The following is a 20,029-nucleotide window of genomic DNA, read 5'->3' as shown; positions in this document are numbered from 1 at the left end:
CATAAGAAAAAGTATAAGTGGTAAAATCTATTGAAAGTTGACAAACATATCATTGGTCAATAGTGCAATTCATGAAAGAATTAATAAGGGAAGAGAAGACTCACATGAAAATACACGACCTTGGATATCTTGTATGATTATGATCCCCCACTAAATATCTTATGCCAAACGGTTGACGTTGGACAAGGAAGACAATGTAATGATTTAACATGTGGTGCTTGCTCAATATCTTTGCTAACCAAAATTTCCGCACTAAGTAGAGATACTACTTGTGCATCCAAAAACCCTCAAACCCAAACTCTTATTTTGAGAGTCCACCATACCTACCTATGGATTGAGTAAGATCCTTCAAGTAAGTTGCCATCGGTGCAATAAGGCAATAAAAATTGCTTATAAATGTGTTTGATCATTTAGTGTAAGAGAAATTAAGCGTTGTACGAACTTGTCATGGCAAAGTAATAAAAGCGACGGACTGCATAATAAAGGTTGCTATCATAAGGGGCAATATAATGTGACGTTCTTTTGCACTAAGAGAGTGTGCATACAACCAAAAAGCGCATCAAAACCTCTGCTTCCCTCTGTGAAGGGCCTATCTTTTCATTTTATGTATTTACTTTTTATGCAAGAGTCAAAGTATTTTCCTCTATTCCTTTTTATTTTTCTAATTGGCAAGCACCATGTCATGGGGAAAGATCTAGGCACATATATCCAGTTGGATGTGAGTGATCATGAGTTACTGTTGTTGACATCATGCTTGAGGTGAATAAGTTGGGAGGCAAAACTATAAGCCCCTATCTTTCTATGTGTCCAGTTGAAACTTTTTGTTCATATATATGTTGTGAATGTTAGAAATCATAGAATATTAAATGATGGTTGAGTATGTGGACTTGCCAAAAGGCTCTGACACGAGACCCTTCCTGAAAATATGATGAATTGTAGTTGCAAAGTTGACTGAGAACATAGTTTATGCTTTTTACTTCGATGTTGTGATGAATTATTACTTGTTCATGAGAAGTTTTATGATAATGTTTTATGTTAGAGTTTGTTGTTGTTATACTAATAAGCATGATGGTACTATGTCCGTATTTTGTTTTTATCGACACCTCTCTCTCTAAACATGTGGACATGTTTCGATATCGACTTTCGCTTGAGGACAAGCGATGTCTAAGCTTGGGGGAGTTGATACGTCCATTTTGCATCATGTTTTCATACTGTTATTTATAATGTTTTTATGCATAATAATGCCTCGTGGAGTAATTTTAATGTCTTTTCTCTCATAATATGCAAGGTTTACGCAAAGAGGGAGAATACCGGCAGTTGGAATTCAGGACCTGAAAAAGCTACGTCAGAGATACCTATTCTGTATATCTCCAAATGAGCTGAAATTTTATGGAGAATTATTTTGGAATATATAAAAAATACTGGAGCAAATAACCACCAGAGGGGGGCTGCCTGGTGCCCACAAGACACCAGGGCGCACCAGGCCCCCTAAGCGCGCCCTGGTGGGTGGTGGGCAGCCCAGCCCACCTCCAGTGCCCATCTTCTGGTATATAAGTTCTTTTCACCTAGAAAAAAAATAAGGAGAGGACTTTCGGGATGGAGCGCCGCCGTCTCGAGGCGGAACTTGGACAGGAGTATTTTTGCCTTCCGGCGGAGCGATTCCGCTGGGGCAACTTCCCTTCCGGAGGGGGAAATCGAACCCATCGTCATCACCAACAACCCTCTCATCTTTGGGAGGCCAATCTTCATCAACATCTTCAACAACACCATCTCATCTCAAAGCCTAGTTCATCTCTTGTGTTCAGTCTTTGTACCAGAACCTCAGATTGGTACCTATGGGTGACTAGTACTGTTGGGGATATTACTATCAGTTGAGACCCGCCCAGGAGGGGCCGGGTCAGCTTCAACGGCGGGTTATGCAAGAAGCCCAGTAAACGTTTATTAAGTCTTACAGAAGGCCCAAAGGCCTGGGGCTGGCTTAAGGCCTGATACTATAAACCGCCGTATGTAAGGAAATACTTGTATAGAAAGGCATGTAAAGAAGGTCACCGAGCCAGACATGATTATGAGCCAGCCGGGACTCTGTAGGCCACCAGGCGTCAACCCGTGTATATAAGGGGACAACCCAATGGTGGTTTAGGGCAAGAAACAACCAAGTCGATAACCAAGCCGGCGAGTTAAGCCTCTTGGAAGTCGAAACCTCAGCAATACCAATCCCAACTAGACGTAGGCTTTTACCTTCATCGTAAGGGGCCGAACTAGTATAAAAACTCTCTTGTGTGTCCTTTGTCCCGATCAACCCCTTTAAGCTTCCTAGTGCGATGGCCCTACGACTAAGTCCTTGCTCTAGGACATCTGCCGTGTGAACTCCACGACAAGTACTGTTGATTACATCTTGTAGTTGATTACTATATGATTTATTTGGTGGAAGATTATATGTTCAGATCCATTATGCTATTTAATACCCCTATGATCTTGAGCATGAACATCATTTGTGAGTATTTACCTTTGTTCTTGAGGTCACGGGAGAAGTCACGTTGCAAGTAATCATGTGAATTTGTTATGTGTTCGATATTTTGATGATATGTATGTTGTGATTCCCTTAGTGGTGTCATGTGAACGTCAACTACATGACACTTCACCATCTTTGGGCCTAAGGGAATGCATTGTGGAGTAGTTATTAGATGATGGGTTGCTAGAGTGACAGAAGCTTAAGCCCTAGTTTTGCGCTACTTCGTTAGGGATTGATTTGGATCCATATGTTTAATATTATGGTTAGATTTTATCTTAATACTTTTCTCATAGTTGCAGATGCTTGTGAGGGTGTTAATCATAAGTGGGAGATTTGTTCAAGTAAGAACAACACCCAAGCACCGGTCCACCCACATACCAGATTATCAAAGTAGTGAACGCGAATCAAACCGACATGATGAAAGTGACTAGACAAAATTCCCGTGTGCCCTCAAGAACGCTTTGCTTATCATAAGAGACCGTTTTGGCCTTTCCTTTGCTAAAAAAAGGATTGGGCTGCCTTGCTGCACTTTATTTACCATTACTGTTACTTGTCCGTTAAAAATTATCTTGCTATCAAACTACCTGTTACTGACAATTTCAGTTCTTGCAGAAATTACCTTGCTGAAAACCACTTGTCATTTCCTTCTGATCCTCGTTAGGCTTGACACTCTTACTTATCCAAAGGACTAAGATTGATCCCCTATACTTGTGGGTCATCAAGACGCCACTGAGCCGTACATGTGCACATCTCGGAGGTGCCGTCCATTCGGCGCTGGATCAGATTGGATCACGAAGGGAGTACGACTACGCCAACCACGATCTCTAGATCATTAACACTTTTAGTCTACAAGGGTATGTAGACACTCCCCCTCTCACTGGTAGCATCTCTATAGAATAGATCTTGGGTATTTGTAGGATTTTTTTGTTTTTGATGCAATGTTCCCCATCAAGTGTCGCGCGTTTAACAAAGCTAATTATGTGACTCGAGATTTTTCATTAAGTCTCATGTTTCATACACCCCACATGTTAAACTAGCAACTTGAATAATCATACTTCATGATGAACATAGGTTGCTAACGGTTTGCAACAAAACCCTAGAGAATCCACGATAAAATTTGGATAAATTGATTAGATGCATCTAACTTGGTTTTGCAGGATGTGCATGTGATGTGGTATAACCTTCATCATATTGATGAGATCTATATGAAATGTTGTAGGATCGGAAGTAGGTCTAGAGGGGGTGATTAGACTACTTTACCAATAAAAACCTTGCCTTTTCTCAACTTTAGTTCCCGACAGATTTTAGCAATTCTAGCAAGTCTACTAACACCCCTCACATGCAAGTCTAGCAGAGCAGTAGCGGAAAGTAAAGACTTTGCACATGAAATTAAGTAGAGGAAGGGTTTGGAGATAATCAAACGCAATGAAGACATGTGATTATTTCCATGGTTTCGAGAGGTGGTGCTATAGTATGTCCACGTTGATGGAGACTTCAACCCATGGAGGGTAACGGCTGCGAGAGCCCATCTAGGTCTCCACCCACAAAGGGTCCACGAAGAAGCAACCTTTTCTATGCCATCATGGCTTACACCCATGAAGGAGTAGCCTCACTCGAGTAGATATTCATGAAGTAGGTGATATCCTTGCCCTTACAAACTCCTTGGTTCACTCCACAAGCATTGGAGGCTCCCAAGTGACACCTAACCAATCTAGAAGACACCACCCTCCAAAAGGTAATAAATATTGTTGATGATGAACTTCTTGCTCATGTGCTTCAAAAGATAGTCTCCTCGACACTCAAACACTCTCTCACAATTTTTTTGATAGAAAGACTATAAGGGAACCCCCCCTATAATATAATTGGTGCAACAAACCCAAATTGCAAGTATCATGCCTTGAACCTGGGCGGGTGAGAAGGCATCAACCCCTTCCCACCACTAGGCTATGCCTTAGTCCGCCTCTCTCACAAAATTGGCTATGTGGTAGGAGAGGAATTGGAGTGGAAAACAAATTGGGGAGTCTAGAGATCAAACTTCTATAGTTGGAGTAGAAACCATTGATCTCAGCACAAAAATAGGCGGTTCTCTCTCAGAAAATGGATATGGGAAGTGTAAGCTTCAAACTTGTTGCTCCCTGAGAGTTGGTGGATGGGTAGGGGCTATTTATAACCATTACTAAAAATCCAACTGTTACGCACCTTTATGCACACTTCAGTGGGACCGGATGAAACCACTCGGTGAGACCTACCTGTACCAAAGGTTTGAACTTTAGGATTTTCAGTGGGACCGGATGAAAACTCTCACTGGGACTGAGTCAAGCTGATCTAAGCACTTTCCATACTTTGGTATCACCGACTGAAACCATTCAAAGAGTTCGATCGAATTTCAGTTTACGACATAAGGTTGGCAAGTTCTCTTCGGTGGGACTAAAGGGCCAACTCGATGGAACTAAAAAGCTAGGGTTTAGGCCATGGCTATGTCAAGTGTATCTTGATGAGTCCGGATGGATGTGTTACGGTGGGACCGATATGGACTTTAGGTTTTTTTCGTTGGAGCAATATCTCTAAGCACTTGAGCAGTTAGACCATCATCAGAACGTGATCCCCTTTTAATAGTATTGGCTTTCCTATGTACTTGATGTGATCTTGGATCACTTAACCAGAAAATGTAGAGTCTTGAATCTTTGCTAACACATGTCCTTTGCATTTTGAGGGGTCCACATTCACATCCCATTACCATACTTATATTGAACTTTCCTGAAATATTCTTTGAGTAGGCATTAGTTCAATGATGTATATGCTATTATGAATTAGCCAAATCACCCGGGGATTAGTTACACTTTCAGATGATGTATGTTATAATTAATTTGCATGGCCTGCATATCATGGTAGAGCATGATGGCCGGAGCCATATGATTGTTACTTTTATGGCCCGTGTGTCAAATTACATGTAATGCATTTTATTTATTGCCTATAGAGATAGTGATATTGTTCGCTGCAAATGCATGGTGGTGACAAATTTTAGGGTGGTGGACCCCGACGCAAAAGCCATACGCGAAGGAGTTCTCTAGTGAAGAAAATTTCAAGAAACGGGCTAAGACAGAAAAGTTCCTCCACATTAGCAAACATAGTTTGCCACGATAGTGATTTCTGCTGCCACGACAACAAGTTTCGGTAGCTTTTTCTAGTTGTTACGATGCGTCCTAGGATGGAACCGACAAGGGGTTCTTAACCCGACCCACCAGGCTGGGAGTCAACGTGGTGAGAGGCCCCTTAGCTGAACCCCATTAGTAGCCCTTCAACTGTTCTTCAAGCTGGAAGCACCTCGGCTTGCCTGAATAGTTGATCTACTTCGGTCCCCAGTCTTGAAACTGGTTCAACGAAAGCATCCCCTTGCAGTCGAGCTTTAACGCTGGACTACATCCGAGGTGACCAATACCACCTCGGCTTCTTACAAGTGTCAAAAGAACTTGGTCGAGCTATACACTGGAAAAGATTTCCCGCACAGCTAGCCTGCTAGCGCGAAGTATTCTCGTGCACCATCATGATGCTTATCCGGCTTTGTTCTAACAACCTAGATCGGTATTATCCACGGCCTGGCCACATGGCATTTGATACGTCTCAAATGTATCTATAATTTTTTATTATTTCATGTTATTACATTATCATTTTATGTACTTTTTGTATCAATTCATATTATTTTTCAGACTAACCTATTAATTTAGTGCCCACTGGACATTCACAGGAATTTTTTAGGATTCCAGTCTATAGGATTATTTTCTAAGGAAGTACTTTGGATTGTGGGATTGGGCTCACATCAATTCCTATGCCCTCCATTCCATAGGAATCTCAACATGAGCTCAAACCTCATTTTGTTTTTTCCTTTGAGAAGTCCAATGCGTTTCCACTTTATCTCTCTCGACTCTCTCTTATGAATCCTCTAATTTTTCTTGTCTGTTTTTCCTGTGCATCATCCAAAGATATCTCTTACAAAATTCTCAGTGTTTTGAAATCCTATTGGAATTCACACCACGTGGCATCTCAATTTTGTGCAAAAATACTAGACTTACAAACAAATACGGGGTTTTACAGATTGTTTTCATCTACTGAGCAATCATAAACTTGCCTCTCCCCATCCCCCTTTCTAATTTTTAGGGGGGTGGGCCGGCTCCATCAACTATTGACCAATCACAAACACACAAGTTAATCCCTCCTTATAAAACCCTGTAAGTTACCGTATGTGTAGCATTGCCGCAATTTTGTGTCTTTTGTTCCTACATTCTGAATTTTCTTCAATTAAAAGAAGCCCTAACATTCCCATAGAATTCAGTACAAAGGAATCCCTAGAAAAAGTATTCCGATGTGATTCAATACTATGAATTAAACAATCAGCGTAGAAAAAAATCCTAAGTATTCCCATCCTCCAATTTCTTTATGAAAATCCTTCGAATCAAAGCGGCCCTGAAAGCCAAAGAAACTAGGCTAGCGCTACCGGCAAGGCTCACAACGACACAACAAAACTAGCAGTATCATTCCAGTAGGGCGAGCTGAATTTTGCCAGTGACACTCTCTAAACAAGGGGCGGCCACGAGCAACCAAGGCTCATCATTAGTGGGCTTTCACAACTGTAGGGCGGCCATGAATTTGCCAGTGGCACACTCTCTCATAATGTGGGAAACACTACAAATGGAGGTGAAACACCAAAAGTTGTGAAAAGCCCATCATTTCCTGCGCCCCTTCTTCTCTATTTTCTTCTCCGTAATTGAGATGTTCCCAGCGTTAGCTCCTATCCCATTATCTTCTCGTGATACTACGCCGAGCTGGTCCAATGGGATTCCGGATAGGTAGGCACCCATTCCGCTGCCCGGCCCCTCCCTCTCTCTCTCTCTCTCTCTCTCTCTCTCTCTCCCGTGCAGCCAGCGACGGACGAAAAAGCGAGCACCCAGACCCAGAGGCTCAGGCGCGCACGGCCGAACGAATACCAGCCACACGCCGATGCGCCGGGCAATGGCCTCGGTGGTCATCCTTACAGCCTATCGCCATCCGACCTCACCTCACCCCCATCCATCGCCCCTCGCCACCACTATAGAACGCGCCGGGGCACACCCCCAGTCCCGGGCACGGAGCACCTCACCTCGTCACTCTCCGCTCCACTTCCCCTCCCGGATCCCCACCCATATTCCGCATAGTGTGTCAGCCCGCCACTTGCTCGCGGCTCTTGGACGCGCTTGGGACGCTCATTTTTGGATTCACCCGCTTCCTCCCAAGCAGAGGATAGGGGGGAGTTGAGCCGTTGCAGTCTTGAGAAGGAGGAACAATGGCGCTCTCGTCGACCTTCTCCCTCCCGCGGGGCTTCCTCGGCGTGCTGCCTCAGGAGCACCATTTCGCTCCCGCCGTCGAGCTCCAGGCCAGGCCGCTCAAGGTTAGTAGCCAGCATACGCCTCCTCTGCTCTTCTCTCGCCATGGCCGATTCTTCTCTGTTCTTGTTCTTGTCGGTTCGAGTAATTCGATGGCCGCTAGGTAGCTAGTGCTCTGTTCCTGCTCGTCTTCTTTGCAAACCGTAACCGTTGCTGCTGTCGCCATGGCCAATGCTGTATCGATTTGGCGAGCAGGCGCCGAGGAGGAGGACATCCGGCATTTCTGCGTCGCTGTCGGAGAGGGAAGCAGAGTACCACTCGCAGCGGCCGCCGACGCCGCTACTGGACACCGTCAACTACCCCATCCACATGAAGAACCTGTCCCTCAAGGAGCTGCAGCAGCTCTCCGACGAGCTGCGCTCCGACGTCATCTTCCACGTCTCCAAGACCGGCGGCCACCTCGGGTCCAGCCTGGGCGTCGTCGAGCTCACCGTCGCGCTGCACTACGTCTTCAACACCCCGCAGGACAAGCTCCTCTGGGACGTCGGCCACCAGGTAATTAAGCAAAGCTCGACAAATTAACAATGCACACCTGGCCCGCCCGGCGATCCGCCGGCGTGGCCCCGGATTGGGGTAACGTGCCCGCGCCATGTGAGGTGCTGCGCAGCTCGGAGACCGGCCCGACTGATGGACCGTGCCGTTTTTGTTTATTCGATGCAGTCGTACCCGCACAAGATTCTGACGGGGCGGCGCGATAAGATGCCGACGATGCGGCAGACCAACGGGCTGTCCGGCTTCGTCAAGCGCTCCGAGAGCGAGTACGACAGCTTCGGCACCGGCCACAGCTCCACCACCATCTCCGCCGCCCTCGGTAACTAACCACCTCTGCATCTGATTATGAAGCACTTAATCTTCTCGTGAAAAATCTGCGGTGAACGGACGTGGTAATCGAGCGTGTGCGCGTGGTTCTCAGGGATGGCCGTCGGGAGGGACCTCAAGGGCGCCAAGAACAACGTGGTGGCGGTGATCGGGGACGGGGCCATGACGGCCGGGCAGGCGTACGAAGCGATGAACAACGCCGGGTACCTCGACTCGGACATGATCGTCATCCTCAACGACAACAAGCAGGTGTCGCTGCCGACGGCGACGCTGGACGGGCCGGCGCCGCCCGTGGGCGCGCTCAGCGGCGCCCTCAGCAAGCTGCAGTCCAGCCGGCCGCTCAGGGAGCTGAGGGAGGTGGCCAAGGTACAGCCTCACAAAATGCACCTCCTACACTCCCACACTCCATAGATAGTACGGCAAAAGCCACGTTGACTTGAAAGCAGTGGCGTGAATCAAATTCCAACTTGCTGCATGATAGGTTTGTAAAAAAGGAAAAATAGCAAGTCGTGTGCGCATGTTTCAACTAAAAACTACAAACAAATTTGAAACAGTGGATGAAATGACAGCAAATCAGCATCACAGCAACAGTTTTTTAAAAATCGAACCAAACGTGTCAGTGTCGCCGTGGGAGCACGCCTCCGAGTTTTAAATCTTAAATTTTTGTATGGTACATGCCAAAATTGTAGCTGTTTTCTTCCAGATGCAACGCACGCATACTCTATCAGTGCCAGGTGTAGTGCATGGCTCTAGCTATGCATCCACCAGAAATGGCGATGTAACCTAGAGTAGCATATCTAGTGCTGCCCACTAGCGTTTTTGTCTTCAACAAAAGAGCTCACTTAAGGGAAGGGAGTATCATAACAAGCGATGTGGCTTATAATTTTAAAAACAAGTGACGTAGCGCAAGCACAATCTGACAGGAAGGACATAGGTGTATTTCTTTTCTAATCCTCCTGGATTTGAGTCGAATGAGTAGTTTATCTTCACTTCAAATCTGATCACTTGACAGCTCAAATTGATAATGTTACTGGGCTGTCTGGGCTGGTCATATTCCTTTTGTAAATAAACTAGGCGGCCCTAACTAACCGGCATTACATTGCTGGGCCGGGCGGAAGGAAAAGGGCCCAGATATTCGACTGATTTTCGCGCGTGTTTTGTATGCTCATCAGGGAGTGACGAAGCAGATCGGCGGGTCGGTGCACGAGATCGCGGCCAAGGTGGACGAGTACGCCCGCGGCATGATCAGCGGCTCCGGGTCGTCGCTCTTCGAGGAGCTCGGGCTCTACTACATCGGCCCCGTCGACGGCCACAACATCGACGACCTCATCACCATCCTCCGGGAGGTCAAGGGCACCAAGACCACCGGCCCCGTGCTCATCCACGTCATCACCGAGAAAGGCCGCGGCTACCCCTACGCCGAGCGAGCCTCCGACAAGTACCACGGTAGATAACATACATGAATCATCAAGCACCACCGCGTCTTTCTTGCATTTCATGGATGAATCGTTCATATGCACTATCATACATAGGGGAGTGTAATTAGCTGTTAATTGTTGTGTGTGATCGATCCATGGCGCAGGCGTGGCCAAGTTCGATCCGGCGACGGGGAAGCAGTTCAAGGTCCCGGCGAAGACGCTGTCCTACACCAACTACTTCGCGGAGGCGCTGATAGCCGAGGCGGAGCAGGACAGCAAGATCGTGGCCATCCACGCGGCCATGGGGGGCGGCACGGGGCTCAACTACTTCCTCCGCCGCTTCCCCAACCGGTGCTTCGACGTCGGGATCGCGGAGCAGCACGCCGTGACCTTCGCGGCCGGCCTGGCCTGCGAGGGGCTCAAGCCCTTTTGCGCCATCTACTCCTCGTTCCTGCAGAGAGGCTACGACCAGGTGGTGCACGACGTGGACCTCCAGAAGCTCCCGGTGAGGTTTGCCATGGACAGGGCGGGGCTGGTCGGCGCCGACGGGCCCACCCACTGCGGGGCCTTCGACGTGGCCTTCATGGCGTGCCTGCCCAACATGGTCGTCATGGCCCCGTCCGACGAGGCCGAGCTGCTGAACATGGTGGCCACCGCCGCGGCCATCGACGACCGCCCCTCCTGCTTCCGCTATCCGAGGGGCAACGGCATCGGCGTCCCGTTGCCGGAGAACTACAAAGGCACCGCCATCGAGGTGCGTTTCGATCTCGAGCTCATAACTCCGAGAGCAGATTAGAGACTGTGTACGCGACTGACGACTGATCTACGCATGTTCGGCAGGTCGGCAAAGGCAGGATCATGATCGAGGGCGAGAGGGTGGCGCTGCTGGGGTACGGGTCGGCGGTGCAGTACTGCATGGCCGCCTCGTCCATCGTGGCGCGGCACGGCCTCAGGGTCACCGTCGCCGACGCCAGGTTCTGCAAGCCGTTGGACCACGCCCTCATCAGGAGCCTCGCCAAGTCCCACGAGGTGATCATCACCGTCGAGGAAGGCTCCATCGGCGGCTTCGGCTCACACGTGGCTCAGTTCATGGCCCTGGATGGCCTTCTCGACGGCAAACTTAAGGTAATCGATTGATCGAAGCAACATTGTCAATTTTTCAGACAGACTGATGGACAGAGACTCAGAGAGTCAGAGACCAACACTGACGGCGTGAGTGACTGATGATGAATTTTTCTTTGGGTTGTGCAGTGGCGGCCGGTGGTACTCCCCGACAAGTACATCGACCATGGATCGCCGGCCGATCAGCTGGTGGAGGCCGGGCTGACGCCGTCGCACATCGCCGCGACGGTGTTCAACATCCTGGGGCAGGCGAGAGAGGCCCTCGCCATCATGACGGTGCAGAATGCCTAGAGCCGCCGGTGTGCTGCCTCCTATAGAGAACCTTGTACATTTTGGTCGTTAGGTGATTCAGAGAGATTAGTCCGCGTCAGAAAATTAAATGATCCTCATCAGGGGAAACATGGTAGTTTTCGTTCTTTGGTGCACTGACGTTGATGTACATGGTTAATTTTTCTTGGAGTGGACACATACGTTGTCTTTGTATCTGTGAAATATGTTTATAAGAGCATCTACAATCGGACTTAGTAAATCCGGCCCCTCAAACGCGCGCAGACGCCGCAGACGCGCGACCAGACACGTCCGCTGGCACTGACCGATCACACCTCATGCTTGATGCTATGCATCCGAATACCTAATATTTCATCATTTAGATCCATACGAATCATAAAGGAAGTTCCTATGTAGTACATACATCAAGCTAGCCTAAACTAAACTTCGTGGTCGGAGGTGTGCACTACGTCCGTGCCGGGTGCTGGGTAGTTGGGCGCGTCGCAGGGCTCCGGCTCCTCCTCCTCATCCATATACGCAAGCGTCTCGTCGATGCCTACGGCGTTCTCCACCTCCACCTCCTGCAAATGACAGTGCTTGGCCTCCGACGCCGATTCTGATCGGAGGGAATCGAGTATCGCCTGCTGCTCCGCATGCAGATCCGCGGCCCCAGCGTCCCCCACGTCCTCGTCCTTCTCCCCCCCCCCACCCCCCCTCCTCCTCCTCCCTAAGATCCACCGCATCCGGAGGTAGCCCCGCAGCGATCCGAGCTTCGCACATTTCACGGATCTGCTCAAGGAGCTGCAGCCCGTGCTCCGGCGTTAGATAGGGTAGTTCCTTACCCGACGGCATGGGGGCATGGCTTCTACTGGTGGCAGACGATGAGTGGAAAGTGGCGGCAGCGGAGGACGGGAGGGAAAAAATGTGGATGTGTATGGTTTCGGTGCGAGTGGTCGGCTTAAGTAGTCGGCCTAGGGCGACGGAGGAGATGAGCTTTGGACCGCCGGGTTTCTGGACGATTTCGCGTAGGATCCCAACGTTAGTCCGACGTGGCGGATGCGCCCGGTCGCGCTCGGGCCTTCCTATATCCGTCTCATATTTGGGTTGGATATGAGGGGTGCCGGCCAGCTTAGGCGTTCAAAGCCTGTTTGAAGCACCCGTCTAGGTTACATTTCTTTTACCGGTCATTAACCGGACTGTCCGCCCGGGCGTTTGAGGCAGGTTTGAAGCACCCTGCTGTAGATGCTCTAACAAAGACACAAGATGTGTCCAACTTTAAATTAATAAAGCCCACAAACCAGACATCATCCAACAGGTACTAATACAAACAAGCATGAAATAGAACAATGAAGAAGCTCAGGACCGAGTTCGAAAGGGCATCAAACCCCGATAGAGGGCGCATGCCCGAAACATAACCTCAAAAGACCATCACCAAAATCAGTAAACCTGCTGCAGTTTTGTGTGTGTGTGTGTGAAGCAAGGAGCCTCCCACGTCGATTTCCATTAAAGCAACCGCCGACGCTTATACAAAGTATCAACATAAAAAGAAGAAGAAAAAAACCCCGAAAACAGGGCACTACAGACTGCGGTGGAGAGAGGGGGGGGGGTGCACACCTAGCAACTCCCAAGCCCAGCGCAACACAAAACAGTTTTGCTACCACACGCAGGTGGAATTGCATATCACATACTTGAAACATAACAACAAACTACAAAAGCTCTAGAATCACATTAATCTCATGCTTGATCATCCACCTATTCTTCTCCCGGCCGGAGTCTCTATGCCTTCGACTAAAGATCTCCTGCACAACCTCCCTGATCCGCAGTGCCTCATCTTCACTTGCATTTCTGTCTTGGGTTCCGTGCAGAATTTTCCATGAGTTCAACAAAGAGTAAACTTGGAAAACTATAGAGGTGGGATATCAGGATAATTTTTTATATCAAAACAGCCATATTTCTAGTCTTCCAAATAGTCCAGTAAATGGTAGTCCCTCCAATCAAGACCAGCCTCCTGTTTTTTGTGGGGAAGGATCTGATACATCCACCCAGCATATTAGAAATCCCCTCAGGAGGTCTGGTGAGATCAAAGGTGTTACTCCCTCCGTTCCAAAATAGATGACTTTACTTTGTACTAACTTAGTACAAAGTTGGGTCATTTATTATGGAACGGAGCGAGTAGATAATAACGAGAATAAAACGAGATAAAGAGACACGGATTTTTACGTGAAAACCCTTGCGGGAGAAAATCACAGACGCACGAAGGCGCAATCACTATGATGGAGGAGTATTACAAGCACGAGACGACAGACCGTCTTAGGTGCGACTACATGGGGTATATATGAGGGCAATACATGAGAGTCATTGGAGGACAAGTAAACGAGTTGTACTCGTACGCGTCGGTACCAACGCAAAAGGCCCACACCGCATGTACTACGTCTAGTCCAATACGGTAGAATTTGGATCACAATTTAACAATCTCCACCTTGAGCCAAATTCCCTCCAGTAGTCGAAGAAAGTGAATAACTCCATCCAAATCAGCATAAACACCTTGTGCGTCAAAGTCCATAGGACTAGTGAGAAATACCAACTAAGCCTGAGCAAAGATCAAACTTATTGGTCGGAACTGGCTTTGTCATCATATCAGCAGGATTATCATAAGTACTTATCTTGCATACCTTCAGATTGCCTTCAGCAACAACATCTCGAATATAATGAAATCTGACATCAATGTGTTTTGTCCTCTCATGATACATTGGATTCTTTGTAAGATATATGGCACTTTGACTGTCAGAAAATATGGTAGGGCAAGATGAATCTCCACAAAGCTCAGTGTATAAACCTTTCAACCAGATAGCTTCTTTGCATGCCTCAGAAATAGCCATATACTCGGCATCAGTAGTGGAACAAGCCACAATAGACTGCAAAGTTGCTCTCCAACTCACAGCACAACCACCAATGATGAAAACATAACCCGTGAGTGATCTTCTCTTATCCAAATCACCAGCAAAATCAGAATCAACAAAACCAACAAGTCCATCTCTTGTTTTCCCAAACTGTAAATAAGCATTAGAAGTACCACACAGGTATCTGAAAATCCACTGAGCTGCTTTCCAATGCTCTTTTCCAGGATTAGCCATGTATCTACTGACAACACTCAATGCATAAGATAAATCCGGACGAGAACAAACCATGGCATACATAAGTGAACCAACTGCACTCGAATATGGAACTCTAGACATGTACTCAATATTTGCATCTGACTTAGGACATAAGGCTGATGATAATTTGAAGTGTGCAACTAATGGAGTACTTTCTTTATCGATATACCCCTTCTGACTTAGATATACTTTTCCAGACGGTCTATCTCTGGATATTTCCATGCCAAGTATTTTCTTTGCTGCACCCAAATCCTTCATCTCAAATTCATTACTAAATTGCTTCTTTAGTTCATCAATATCTGACATACTGTTTGCAGCAATTAGCATATCATCAACATAAAGGAGCAAATAAATAGTTGAACCTTTGATAGTTTTCAAATAAACACAACTATCATAATAAGACCTTTTGAAACCTTGAGAGAGCATAAAGGTGTCAAATCTCTTGTACCACTGTCTAGGGGATTGCTTCAATCCATAAAAAGATTTCTTTAACTTACAGACAAACTTTTCTTTTCCAGGAATAACAAAATCTTCAGGTTGTTCCATATAAATATCCTCTTCTAATTCACCATGTAAAAATGCAGTTTTAACATCCAATTGTTCAAGCTCAAGATCATGCATGGCAACAATACTGAGTAAAGTGCGAATAGAGCTATGCTTCACAACAGGAGAAAATACTTTGTTATAGTCAATACCTGGAATCTGACTGTAACCTGTAGCAACTAACCTTGCTTTATTTCTTGTCTCATCATTAGGAGAAACACCTTCTTTCCTCTTGAAACCCCACTTGCAACGAATAGGTTTCTTCTCTCTAGATAATTTTACTAAATCCCAAGTGCCATTCTTTTCAAGTGATTCCATCTCATCATGCATAGCAGTGATGTCTACTACACAACCTTCTTCTTGTAGACGTTGTTGGGCCTCCAAGTGCAGAGGTTTGTAGGACAGTAGCAAATTTCCCTCAAGTGGATGACCTAAGGTTTATCAAACCGTAGGAGGCGTAGGATGAAGATGGTCTCTCTCAAGCAACCCTGCAACCAAATAACAAAGAGTCTCTTGTGTCCCCAACACACCCAATACAATGGTAAATTGTATAGGTGCACTAGTTCGGCGAAGGGATGGTGATACAAGTGGTATATGGATAGTAGATAATGGTTTTTGTAATCTGAAAATATAAAAACAGCAAGGTAACTAATGATAAAAGTGAGCATAAACGATATCACCAAAACATACATCAAGTGAATCACGTGATATCCCATTGTCACCACAGATACGCACAGCAAGACATACATCAAGAGTTCTCAAATCTTTAAAGACTCAATCCGATGAGATAACTCCAAAGGGGAAACTCAATTCATTACAAGAGAATAGAGGGGGGAAGAAACATCATAGGATCCAAATATAATAGCAAAGCTCACGATACATCAAGATCGTATCACCTCAAGAACACGAGAGAGAGAGAGAGAGAGAGATCAAACACATAGCTACTGGTACATACCCTCAGCCCCAAGGGAGAACTACTCCCTCCTCGTCATGGAGAGCACCGGGATGATAAAGATGGCCATCGGAGAGGGATTCCCCCTCCGGCAGGGTGCCGGAACGGGTCTAGATTGGCTTTCGGTGGCTATGGAGGCTTCTGGCGACGGAACTCCCGATCTATTGTGATCCCCGATGTTTTTAGGGTATATGGAGATATATAGGCGGAAGAAGTACGTCAGGGGAGGCACGAGGGTGGAGGGCGCGCCCAGGGGGTGGGCGTGCCCCCTACCTCGTGGCCTCCTCGAAGCTTCCCTTACATGCACTTCAAGTCTTCTGGACTTCTTTCCTTCCAAAAATGAGTTCTGTGAAGTTTCAGGTCAATTGGACTCCATTTGATTTTCCTTTTCTTCGAAACCCTAAAACAAGGTAAAACATAAACTGGCACTGGGCTCTGGGTTAATAGGTTAGTCCCAAAAATCATATAAAATAGCATATAAATGCATATAAAACATCCAAGGTTGATAATGTAATAGCATGGAACAATCAAAAATTATAGACACGTTGGAGACGTATCAGCATCCCCAAGCTTAATTCCTGCTCGTCCTCGAGTAGGTAAATGATAAAAACAGAATTTTTGATGTGGAATGCTACCTAACATATTTCTCTAAGTAATTCTCTTCATTTTGGCATGAATGTTCAGATCCATAGGATACAAGACAAAAGTTTAATATTCACATAAAAAATAATACTTCAAGCATACTAACAAAGCAATCATGTCTTCTCAAAATAACATGGTCAAAGAAAGCTATCCCTACAAAATCATATAGTCTGGCTATGCTCCATCTTCACCACACAAAATATTTAAATCATGCACAACCCTGATGACAAGCCAAGCAATTGTTTCATACTTTTGATGTTCTCAAACTTTTTCAATCTTCACGCAATACATGAGCGTGAGCCATGGATATAGCACTATAGGTGGAATAGAAGAGTCGTTGTGGAGAAGACAAAAAGGAGAAGATAGTCTCACATCAACTAGGCGTATCAACGGGCTATGGAGATGCCCATCAATAGATATCAATGTGAGTGAGTAGGGATTGCCATGCAACCGATGCACTAGAGCTATAAATGTATGAAAGTTCAACAAAACAAACTAGTGGGTGTGCATCCAACTCGCTTGCTCACGGAGACCTAGGGCATTTTGAGGAAGCCCATCATTGGAATATACAAGCCAAGTTCTATAATGAAAGATTCCCACTAGTATATGGAAGTGACAACATAGGAGACTCTCTATCATGAAGATTATGGTGCTACTTTGAAGCACAAGTGTGGTAAAAGGATAGTAGCATTGCCCCTTCTCTCTTTTTCTCTCATCATTTTTTTTATTTGGGCCTTCTCTTTTTTTGGCCTCTTTTTTTCTCTTTTTTTATTTGGGCTTCTTTGGCCTCTTTTATTTATTTATTTTTTGTCCGAAGTCTCATCCCGACTTGTGGGGGAATCATGGTCTCCATCATCCTTTCCTCACTGGGACAATGCTCTAATAATGATGATCATCACACTTCTTTTTACTTACAACTCAATACTTAGAACAAAATATGACTCTATATGAATGCCTCTGGCGGTGTACCGGGATGTGCAATGACTCATGATTGACATGTATGAAAGAATTATGAACGGTGGCCTTGCCACAAATATGATGTCAACTACATGATCATGCATAGCAATATGACAATGATGAAGCGTGTCATAATAAACGGAACGGTGGAAAGTTGCATGGCAATATATCTCGGAATGGCTATGGAAATGCCATGATAGGTAGGTATGGTGGCTGTTTTGAGGAAGGTATATGGTGGGTTTATGGTACCGGCGAAAGTTGTGCGGTACTAGAGAGGCTAGCAATGGTGGAAGGGTGAGAGTGTGTATAATCCATGGACTCAACATTAGTCATAAAGAACTCACATACTTATTGCAAAAATCTATTAGTTATCGAAACAAAGTACTACGTGCATGCTCCTAGGGGGATAGATTGGTAGGAAAAGACCATCGCTCGTCCCCGACCGCCACTCATAAGGAAGACAATCAATAAATAAATCATGCTCCGACTTCATCACATAACGGTTCACCATACGTGCATGCTACGGGAATGACAAATTTTAACACAAGTATTTCTCAAATTCACAACTACTCAACTAGCATGACTCTAATATCGCCATCTCCATATCTCAAAACAATTATCAAGTATCAAACTTCTCATAGTATTCTATGCACTTTATATGATAGTTTTTATTATATCCCTCATGGATTCCTATCATATTAGGACTAAATTCATAACCAAAGCAAATTACCATGTTGTTTAGGACTCAAAATAATATAAGTGAATCATGAGAGCTCATCTATTTCTACAAAATAAAACTACCACCACGCTCTAAAAGATATAAGTGAAGTAATAGAGCAAATGACAAACTACTCCGAAAGATATAAGTGAAGATCAATGAGTAGTCAGATAATTATGCAACTATGTGAAGACTCTCTAACATTTAATAATTTCAGATCTTGGTATTTTATTCAAACAGAAAGCAAAGCAAAATAAAATGACATTCTAAGAATGGCAAACATCATGTGAAGAAGCAAAAACTTAGGATCAACCGAAACTAACCGATAGTTGTTGAAGAAGAAAGGTGGGATGCCAGCTGGGGCATCCCCAAGCTTAGACACTTGAGACCTCTTGAAATATTATCTTGAGATGCCTTGGGCATCCCCAAGCTTGAGCTTTTGTATCTCCTTAATTCCTATCATATCACGGTCTCCCTAAATCTCAAAAGCTTCATCCACACAAAAGTCAACAAGGACTCGTGAGATAAGTTAGTATAAACCATTGCATAAACCTTATCATACTCTACTGTAGAAAATCACTAAAATTATTATTAAACATTGCATACTAAATGCCTCTGCATATTTAATAGTCCTATCCTCAAATAGAATCATTAAAGAAGCAAATATATGCAAACAATGCAAACATAACAGCAATCTGCATAAACAGTACAGTCTGTAAAGAGTGCATCAACATCCATACTTCCCTAGCTCCAAAAAATTATTAAAGAAAATTCCAAATGTAGTAAATTTATCAGAGCTTAATATGCAAAAGGTTTCAACATTTTATCACATTCTGATTTTTCTAGGAAATTATTGCAACAACGGTAAACTTTCTGTTTTCAAACAGCAATATGTGGACTTTTAACATAGGCATAGTAAAGGCTATCAATGCCACTTTTATTGAAATAAAAGATGAAAAACATTGTTCTAAATAACAGCAAGAAAATCTTAACAAAATAAATTGACGCTCCAAGCAAAACACATATCATGTGGTGAATAAAAATATAGCTGCAAGTAAAGTCACCGATGAATGAAGACGAAAGAGGGGATGCCTTCCGGGGCATCCCCAAGCTTAGACTTTTGGTTGTCCTTGAATATTACCTTGGGGTGCTTTGGGAATCCCCAAGATTAGGCTCTTGCCACTCCTTATTCCATAATCCATCAAATCTTTATCCAAAACTTGAAAACTTCACTACACAAAACTTAACAGAAAACTCGTAAGCTCCGTTAGTATAAGAAAGCAAATCACCATCATAAGGTACTGTAATGAACTCATTCTAAATTCATATTGGTGTTAAACCTACTGTATTTCAACTTCTCTATGGTTTATAAACTCTTTTACTAGCCATAGATTCATCAAAATAAGTAAACAACACATGAAAAACAGAATCTGTCAAAAACAGAACAGTCTGTAGTAATCTGGATCAAACGTATACTTCTGGAACTCATAAAATTCTCAAATAAATT

The 20,029-nt window shown here is 45.1% G+C and overlaps 1 protein-coding gene across 1 annotated transcript; it reads left to right on the top strand.

Annotated features, from left to right (window-relative positions):
- Positions 1-7,609: 7,609 nt before the first annotated feature.
- Positions 7,610-11,817, top strand: LOC119278964 (1-deoxy-D-xylulose-5-phosphate synthase 1, chloroplastic). The gene is made up of 8 exons (XM_037560366.1): positions 7,610-7,934; positions 8,125-8,424; positions 8,590-8,740; positions 8,843-9,114; positions 9,921-10,194; positions 10,331-10,920; positions 11,007-11,291; positions 11,418-11,817. The coding sequence occupies exons 1-8, from the start codon at positions 7,830-7,832 to the stop codon at positions 11,577-11,579; spliced, it is 2,139 nt and encodes a 712-aa protein (XP_037416263.1). The 5' UTR covers positions 7,610-7,829; the 3' UTR covers positions 11,580-11,817.
- The last annotated feature ends 8,212 nt before the right edge of the window (positions 11,818-20,029 follow it).

Source organism: Triticum dicoccoides, chromosome 1A, assembly GCF_002162155.2.
Source record: "Triticum dicoccoides isolate Atlit2015 ecotype Zavitan chromosome 1A, WEW_v2.0, whole genome shotgun sequence".
Lineage (NCBI taxonomy): Eukaryota > Viridiplantae > Streptophyta > Magnoliopsida > Poales > Poaceae > Triticum > Triticum dicoccoides.
Note: the sequence above shows the minus strand (reverse complement) of the source record. Positions and strands in the feature narration are given on the sequence as shown.